Below are 9,280 nucleotides of genomic sequence, written 5' to 3' on the forward strand. Positions count from 1 at the left end.
ATTTTTCAAACGATTTGTTAATTGGTGATCATTGAAACGGTTTATTTGCAAACGAGGTGTTTAGTTGCTTTCAATCATACCCTTCGACTGACGATTTATTGCAGACAAACTGCGTGGCCGCCCAAAGATCTAGTTTGATTTTTTTTCTTCTTTAAACCACGACTTTCAGAATAAGAAGACTAATTAAAAATAAAAGTGCAATTAAGTAAAAAGAATACTAATTACGTAACACTAAAGAGAAAAGAAAAAACGAATTAAAAGAGCGATCATGGTGGGAACAGGGACTTAAGATTTGTTTTTTTATCTTCGTCTTAAACATAATATCAGTGGAAAAACAATTCGTTAACACGTTGTTTCCTCTACGATTTTCTCATCAACTCCATGTTATGGTTCTATCTATAGTGCATCCACGACCATCGTTTGACTTCCTGCAGATCAGATACCATTAGCCCGTGCTACGATACAAGGTTAAGGTAGGCTCCTTTTTCTAGAATTTACTAGTACTTTAAACTTAAACTTGCCACATAACCTAGCCTTAAAGTAGGGCCTTCTTTAGACTGAGGGAATAGCCGCAACACTATCATTAGGCCACGATGCAAGGGGCGATTATACTGATTTGAAGAAAGATATTATCATTGGAAAAAAGAAAGAAGACTAACAAAAGTAGGGTGCATACTTAAACAGAGTCGTGCCAACGTTTAGCAAACAAAAATGAAAAGCTCGAATTATTTTTTCTCTTTGACAATACACAACACCATACTCAAATAATAATAAAACATATTAAAAAACTAACCTAGCAAACAAAATATTATCATAAAAACATAATTTTTTTCTTCATGATTACGAATCTTCCAAAATCAAATGTCAACTAATTCTATTATTTCTCAATACATAAATTAGCCAAATGCCTCGAATTAATCTTATAACATAGTTCAACAGAAAAGTAAAGGAAAAATTGAAAACACTCGAGAGGAAAAATATATAATTAAGAGAACAATGTTACTTTGATGAACGATGATGGCTACTTTGTCTATTTATTTATATATGTTTTGTAATTTACAAAATACAAATCAACCCTTTCAATATTAAATTGAAAAGTAGGACGAGTAAACGTGGATATTGGCCTTATCGATAAAACGAGTAATAAAGTACAGTATAAATGACACTACTCATCTCTTACTCTATATATTCATGAGCTTATGTTTTTAGCCAGTAAGAGTTGCGAGTGCGACGCATTTCCTCATATGCATACAAAAAGTAATAAAATACAAAATATATCATATAAAAACATACATGAGTTGGCATATTATGAAAAGAGTTTCCTATTATTCATTTAATCCCCTCGAGGTTCACGAGATAATATTATATATATATCGATGAGCCCATAAATACCCATAGAAATACCCATAGAAATACCCAGACTGGATCAAATTTACCAATCATCATTACTTTACTCTCAGGTCAGCTCTCTCATCATTTCCATTTCTCTCTCTCATATAATCGTAGTTTGTATAGCATCTTGTTAATTACGTCCATCATTACAGGTTAATATTTCGTAAGAATAAAATGCTAGCAAACAAGATGGCCCACATGGTGGAAGCACAAGTCAAGAAGATCGTTGGCTTTGCCGGAGACAATCTTCATTCTCTTGGTGCTCATACTACTCCGTTGGCTCCAGCTATCAAAAATCTGGAAGCACAAGGTGGTGAGATGGGAGATGTGTGGGATGATGGTGCTCACCAAAATGTTAAAAAAGTACATGTAGGGCAAAGCCAATATGGTATAGCATTCGTCAAGTTTGAGTATGTCAATGGTTCTAAAGTGGTTGTTGGAGATGAACATGGAAAGAAGGCTTTGCTAGAAGTTGATGAGGTACTAAAATAGATTTATCTATGTTGTGTTTGGTCAAGACTTGAGAGGGTCTTTTGTTGACTAGTTCCCGCATTGAAATTGTTTGTTTTCTCTTTGCAGTTTGAGATTGATGTTGATGACTACATCGTATATGTGGAAGGTTACCGTGCGACAGTTAATGATATGCCCACAGAAATGATCACGTTTCTTTCATTCAAGACTTATAAAGGCAAAACCTCTCGGCCTATCGAAAGCAGACCAGGAACTAAGTTTGTGCTTCACGGTGGAAAAATCGTTGGGTTTCACGGACGTTCGACCAACGACTTCCTATTCGCCCTCGGAGCTTATGTTTCTATATCGTGCACTCCGAAATTGAGTGGAAAGTGGACAAAGGTAGTAATCTCTAAGGCCATGACTGTTTTATATTTATATTTTCATTAATTTTATCTCACCATTATGGGAGATAATTAATCATTATACAAATCAATTTAATAAATAATTAACAAAAAAATGAATATTGATTTTAACTTTAATTAACTGTAAATAAGGTGGAGCAAAAAGGAGAATTAGGTCCAGGCCTAAGATGCTCGCATGGCATAGCACAGGTAGGTAACAAGGTTTACGCCTTTGGTGGGGAGTTCACACCAAATCAGCCCATCGACAAACACCTTTACGTCTTTGACCTCGAGACCCATACTTGGTCAATTTCTCCAGCCACGGGAGACGTTCCCAACCTCTCTTGCTTAGGTGTCCGTATGGTGTCAGTAGGATCAACCCTCTATGTCTTTGGAGGACGAGACGCTTCGCGAAAATATAACGGTTTCTACTCATTTGACACCACCACGAACGAGTGGAAATTAGTAACCCCGGTCGAAGAAGGACCCACTCCTCGTAGTTTCCACTCTATGGCAGCCGATGAGAAAACCGTTTACGTTTTCGGTGGAGTGGCTGCTACGGAGCGACTCAAGACTCTAGACGCTTACAACATTGTTGATAAGAAGTGGGTGCAGTGTTCCATTCCAGGAGATAACGTTAGCGTTAGAGGAGGAGCAGGTCTCGAAGTGGTGCAAGGGAAGGTATGGGTTGTGTATGGATTCAACGGATGTGAATTAGATGATGTTCATTACTATGATCCTATACAAGACAAGTGGACACAAGTGGAAACATTTGGTGAGAGGCCTTCCGTAAGGAGTGTATTTGCTAGTGCGTCTGTTGGGAAACACATTCTGTTGTTCGGAGGTGAAGTTGCGATGGACCCACTAGCTCATGTGGGTCCAGGTCAATTGGCCGATGGGACTTTTGCGCTGAATACAGAGACGTTAAAGTGGGAGAGGGTGGATAAGTTTTGTGAAGAGGAGGAGACTCCGAGTAGCAGAGGATGGACAGCCTCCACAACTGGGACCGTTGATGGTAAGAAAGGACTGGTGATGCATGCTGGGAAAGCTCCAACCAATGACCGGTTTGATGATCTCTTCTTTTTCGGAATTGAATCTGATCCATTGACTCCTGCCAAGACGCTACGGGCTCTTGGTAGTGATGATGGAACTCTATGGGATGATGGTGCTTATGATGGTGTTAAGAAGGTGTACGTAGGACAAGCCCAAGATGGTATATCAGCTGTTAAGTTTGTTTACAATAATGGCTCTCATGAGATCGTAGGAGATGAACGTGGAAAGAGTACTCTACTCGGATTCGAAGAGGTACATATAATGCTCTTTATTGTTTTATTGAAAAAATATATGTATAAATGCAAATTGTCTTCCGTATGTAATCTTTTTATTTTTTTTGGTTTGCAGTTCCAACTTGACTATCCAAGTGAATACGTCATGGAGGTTGAAGGCACCTATGATCAAATCTTTGGCAGTGATGCTGCAGTGATAACTATGCTTAAGTTTAAGACTAATAAGAAAACGTCTACACCCTTTGGACTTGAAGCTGGCACAACCTTCTTACTCAAAAAGGAAGGCCACAAGATCGTTGGCTTCCATGGAAGAGTCGGTGATCTGCTTCACAAATTTGGAGTCCATGTCCTTCCCATCTCCAACTGATCATGGTAATCTTTGCCATTGATTCCATAATGCACCAAATAAGTTATCAGATCTATCTTCTAAATTTTTCGTTTAAGGTCTCTTAATGCATAACTTGGATAAGTGTTATCTCTTGTGATTGTGTTTTTTCCTTAGATGTGCTTGTGATCCATTCCAATAAAGCAAGTTTTTTTCCATCTATTTATCCATTTAAACAGAGAATAAAGATGTTTCTGTTTTTTGCCTTTGAGAATCGATTACATAATTACTTATATCTTACAAAATCTTAATCACCAAGCCTAATTACTGAAGATTTACAGAGAATATACAATAGAGTTTTATTGTAACAAATAAGTCTCTTTACGTGACATATGACATATGATTTCCGAAGGTAAACAATATCCCAATATCTACTAATTTTTATTTTCTCATATGTTCTAACATTTATTTTCTACATTTGGTTCTGATGCTAATCCTATTTGCCATAACATCTCGAAGTTGAATATAACACCAAAATTTCGACATTTTCTTTGGAGAGTCTTCTCAAATGCTCTGCCTCCTCGTACAATACTTAATCATAGATGTATAATGTATTAGTATAGATCCTCAATATGTAGACGTTGCTGTTCAGCTGAAGAATCAATGGACCATCTGTGTTTCAATTGTCCTTATGTGCAAGCGATATGCCGAGGGTCTCAAACTTTTTTTTTAGTAACCAACTGTCAGGGTACTTCTCGAGGGTTCCAATAATAGAAGTCTCATGACTTTAACAAAACAGTTGCCAGTTTGGATCTTAATTTTGCGGATATGGAAGAGTCGAAATCTAGTGTATAAAAAATAGAATAGAGTGTGGCAACAAGATCCACGGAAAGCAATCGAGGAAGCACAAGAATGGACATTAATCAAATAATCAACCAAAATGCTCTTTATGACACAACTTTGGTTTCGAAGACCTCGGAAAACCTGGCAACAACCTCTTGAAGGTCATGTGAATATAATCCCAAATTATGATTGTAGATTTCACTAAGGAATTTAATCCCAAGCAGCTTTGAGTTATTCGAGACTTTCAGGGATTTTAAAAAGAAGCAGTACATATTCAAGTTGTACTCTTATAAAACTAACCAAGTTGTTTTGTTTGGACTTGATGAACCGGTTTGGAAACTAGATCATTCCAGGAGAGTGGAGATCAGTTGAACATTGTGGCTTGAGTATTTCCAGTGGTCAGTTCAAACCAATGCATCATCGATACAAAATGAGTTTGATGACTGTGCTTTGGCTGCTTGCATGAAATAAACCCTTTTTTTTTCTAGACTAGAAATCATAAAACAATGTAATTTAGATAGAAACATATTTTAAACCTACTTCGAAGATTATACATTCGATACACTAACTTTAAAAGTTTATCCAGTTCTGATTTTGCATGGGTTTATTTCATAAAGTATGAAATGAAAAGCTGAATGTTCAGGATCTCAAATCGTTGGGAACAGACGGACGATAACTGAAAGTACGTAATGTTCTTTGTTTCCAAAGTAAGCAATCAATGTTTATCAGTGCGCTCTATATGTTGTTATAACATTGAAGTATGCTTCAATGTTTTCTTTTCATAATCTTGCTGGATTATTCTGTTTTGTTTGGATTAATTTTATCGTCTTTTAGCTATACTATACCTACTCGATCTTTATGAGAGGTTGAATTAATAAATTACATTCAGTAATATTGAGAACCAACTTTTTTAATATTTTGTCGTTGCCGACCATCCTGCAAAAATATTAGACGATGCACCATCTTCATGGATTTGAGGATAGATTTTCATCTGAAACATAGTTAGAAAAAAATAATAGTTCCTAAATTATAAACCTATGAAAGGATTAGATTGAGTTCCTTATCTTTGTGACTGATTCTCTATTGTCAATTTGGGATAAAATTTATCCCATCTTTTAAGAAAAAAAAACAGATTTTGAAATTGAGGTCTCTTTGATTCATATTAAAACCTGAATTGAGTTATCTGAAATGCTTAGTTGCTTCAACGAAAACAAACTTACAAAATTCATACCCGATTTTGAATTTGTATAAACCCCAAATTTTGAATTTGGTTTTTCATGATTATCAGTATATAATCGGAAATTATTGGCATCAGATTTATAAATATTTTTGGGGTGATGTTCAAATCGAAAGGTATATGTTATTCGAATTGCAAAACTGGGTTAAATTAGAAGATCAACAACCACAAATTATAAAGCGTTTAAGTTGTGAATTGGTTAGATACAAACCTCGGATCAGCCAGAATCGGGTGCTTCTGTTGGAGTCTCATCTTTGATTAATCCTACACAAGAGAATCAAGTATGAAAACATGAGAAATTACAAGAAGAAAGAATAAGAAAAGAAGAAGAGAGTTGTTGTGTCGTTAGGTGGAAGAAGAAAAATCTTATAGGCCTTGGTGTAGAATTGAAGGTCCAAATGTTAAATGAGTTATTAGGATAAACAATTAGAGTAAATAGGTTAAGATACATTGTAGTATAAATATTATCTTAAAATATTATTACATATATGATTTATGTATAAACATCTTAAAAATAATTTATAATGTATGTAAACTAATTATCAGAATTTGAGTTTTTCTTAAAGAAAAATTGTTGTAAGTATTATATCTCATATCAAAAGATTTGCAACTCGAACATTATTTCTAAAAAAACTTAGAAGTTATTAATGTCATATAGACACTAATCTTTTATCTCAAAATATATTTTTGTTTTTAAAAGTTTAGATATATTTGTAAAGTAGTATTGTATTTTAAATATAATTGCAACACATATAGGTGTCAAGTGGGCTTAAAATTCAGTTACTAAAAAGTTGGTCTCGCATAGGGCTGGGCATTCGGGTAACCCATTCGGGTTCGGATATTACCCATTTGGGTTCGGGTAAACGGGTTTAGAAAAATAGAACTCATTGGGTATTTTTAGATATATGGGTTCGGTTCAGTTTGGATACTATCGGGTTCAGGTCGGTTTGGGTTACAAATTTTAGAACTCGATTAGTACCCGAACTACCGGGTACCCGAAAAAATATAATTAAATTGAAATAAATTTAGTTAAATTTTGACTTACATAACAAAATATTTTAGATATTTTGATTATTTTTGATATTTAGGTATAAAACTAAATGAAATATTCAAAATTATAATCATAATTTTGGGGTAATTGCATTATATTAATGATAAATATTATAAATATGTTTATATGTTCGGGTTTAATGGGTACCCAAACGGGTATTGGGTATTACCCGACCCTAACCCAAACCCACGAATATTAGAAAATAGAACCCAATAGGGTTTTATAGGCAAACCCGTACCCAACCCGAACTCAGTTTTTTGGGTCAGATTCCGGGTTGGGTATTCGGTTATGGTTTTTATGCCTAAGCCTAGTCTCGCAAGCGAGCTCATGTGAGTTGTCGGGGTTATGTCCGCATGTTGGCAACTCAGTTTGCAAGCTACTATTATTTGATGAAATCAGTATATTATATATGGAAAGAAATATTTTTACATAGATGTAAAAATACAATATGTAATATACGTGATAATATAAAGAATTTTAATGTATAAAAACTAAATTACTTACAAAAATATAAAATATCTTACAAGTTATTTTAAATAGGAAAATTGTTAATTTATATTGAAAAACAATTTGATTTCTTTTAATTATTTTAAAATATACTTTAGAGGTGTGTTCGCTAACATGTTGGACTTAGCGAAGCGTGCTTGGACATAACATTGAAAAAGGGTCTCACAGTCTCACACAAGTCTATGTTGATTGCGGGTTTTAGTGGACAAGCCTATTCGGGTTGTGGGTTTAGCGAGCAAGCCTAAGCGAGTAGTAGTAATGCCATGCAGATTGCAAATCAGACAAGTTAAAATAGATGCGGGCTGGTACGTTTGACACTATAGTCTACACAAACATACTGAACACAAAAACCAGACAAAACGATATATAAGTTGAAGAAAGTGTGATATACGTCAAATATACCGTGTATTAAAACCAAACAAAAAAAACAAAATATATTTGATTTTCATTCAACACATACAAAATATATAAAACACTTTATTTTACTATTTAACATAAACAGGAAAGACAAAACATTAACAAATATAACATCTTAAACAAAATAAAAGAAAAAATATACCCGCGATGTATCGCTGGTTCAAGCCTAGTATCTTACAAAATCTTAATCACCAAGCCTAATTACTGAAGATTTACAGAGAATATACAATATAGTTTTATGGTAACAAATAAGTCTCTTTACGTGTGTAACGCCCCGTCCGCCACTTCTCAGTGGGCCCTATGTCCAATTCTAGTCCATGGGCCCATTTTCTTTAATGGGCCTCACGTTTTCACTAGGCCTGTGAACCCATCCATATCCGACGGTCGGTTTGCTATGTCCGAGAGATTTTAAAGACTTGTTACCATCCCTACAAATCACCACATGATCTTTCCCTCTGTTTTGTCTTCACTCACACAGTTCTGATAGTCACGTCCCGAAAGGTCACCCATCCTGAGACTATTCCAGCATAAGTATGCTTAACTGTGGAGTTCTTTCAGGACCCTTGACTGAAAAGATAAGTGCACTTTGGTGACATAGGTGGCCAAATCAATTCTTTTTAAACCTCTCCGCAAATCTCTGAAACCGGGGTGTCACACCAACAATCAATTTCTCACAAAAGAAATGGTTTCCAATATATATGGTTCATATAAATAGTATGTCTTGTTGTAGTATTTTCGAGATGTTGGGTTTGGATAGTTTTTGTGTCGAACTGTTTTTTACCCACATTTTGAGAGGGTCTATTAGAACTAATATCCTATATCGAGTAAAAAAGTAAATATTAGGTAATATATAAAGTTTATGGACCATTACAATTATTGTTAATTGATTTTGGGTTGAATGTCCATAATTCCTAATAGTGTTTGTAGGCTCTGTGCTCGCGCATCGAACTACTTACCACCTATCCTTCTCAATTAGTTCTACGACTTCTCCTTCCTCTAAATAATAAGGTTTAGTGGACTTCTCGCGACGTCGCAGGCGGCGAACCACCCACGTCACCGCGATCCGAAATGATGGATTGAATGTCCATAATTCCTAACAGAGATGGTGACTAGTGAGAACTGGACATAACCTTAGATTATGTTTTCATCTTTGTTCAGGCAACGTTTTCATGGAATAAAAAACTAAACTATTGTTTCATTCGACGTGTGGTCTCATCAACTCCATGTGTTGACTCCATGCAACAATGAAATTTTAACCTTTTTTTTTTTCAGAAGCTCCAGAAACTATACAAAATTTATTATTGTTATTATTCCCACATTATAATTCGCGCGTTTACACGTTGTTTCTTGTTTCTTTCTCATCAACCA

General features: G+C 35.2%; 1 protein-coding gene across 1 annotated transcript; it reads left to right on the plus strand.

Annotated features, from left to right (window-relative positions):
• Positions 1-1,214: 1,214 nt before the first annotated feature.
• LOC104765479 (thiohydroximate-O-sulfate sulfur/sulfate-lyase (nitrile-forming) NSP1-like) lies at positions 1,215-4,075 on the plus strand. Its single transcript, XM_010489199.2, has 5 exons — positions 1,215-1,460; positions 1,545-1,872; positions 1,972-2,244; positions 2,400-3,551; positions 3,648-4,075. Exons 2-5 carry the CDS (start codon positions 1,567-1,569, stop codon positions 3,897-3,899), a joined length of 1,983 nt encoding a protein of 660 aa, XP_010487501.1. The 5' UTR covers positions 1,215-1,460; positions 1,545-1,566; the 3' UTR covers positions 3,900-4,075.
• Positions 4,076-9,280: the final 5,205 nt, after the last annotated feature.

The sequence above is a fragment of the Camelina sativa genome, chromosome 19 (genome assembly GCF_030686135.1).
Source record: "Camelina sativa cultivar CO46 ecotype springtype chromosome 19, ASM3068613v1".
Lineage (NCBI taxonomy): Eukaryota > Viridiplantae > Streptophyta > Magnoliopsida > Brassicales > Brassicaceae > Camelina > Camelina sativa.

Bases quoted from the DNA above. Each gene is read 5' to 3' on its own strand.
- LOC104765479 (XM_010489199.2), top strand. From the start codon at position 1,567: ATGCTAGCAAACAAGATGGCCCACATGGTGGAAGCACAAGTCAAGAAG. The intron at 1,873-1,971 runs GTACTAAAATAG...TTCTCTTTGCAG, and splicing joins CTTTGCTAGAAGTTGATGAG to TTTGAGATTGATGTTGATGA. The intron at 3,552-3,647 runs GTACATATAATG...TTTGGTTTGCAG, and splicing joins CTCTACTCGGATTCGAAGAG to TTCCAACTTGACTATCCAAG.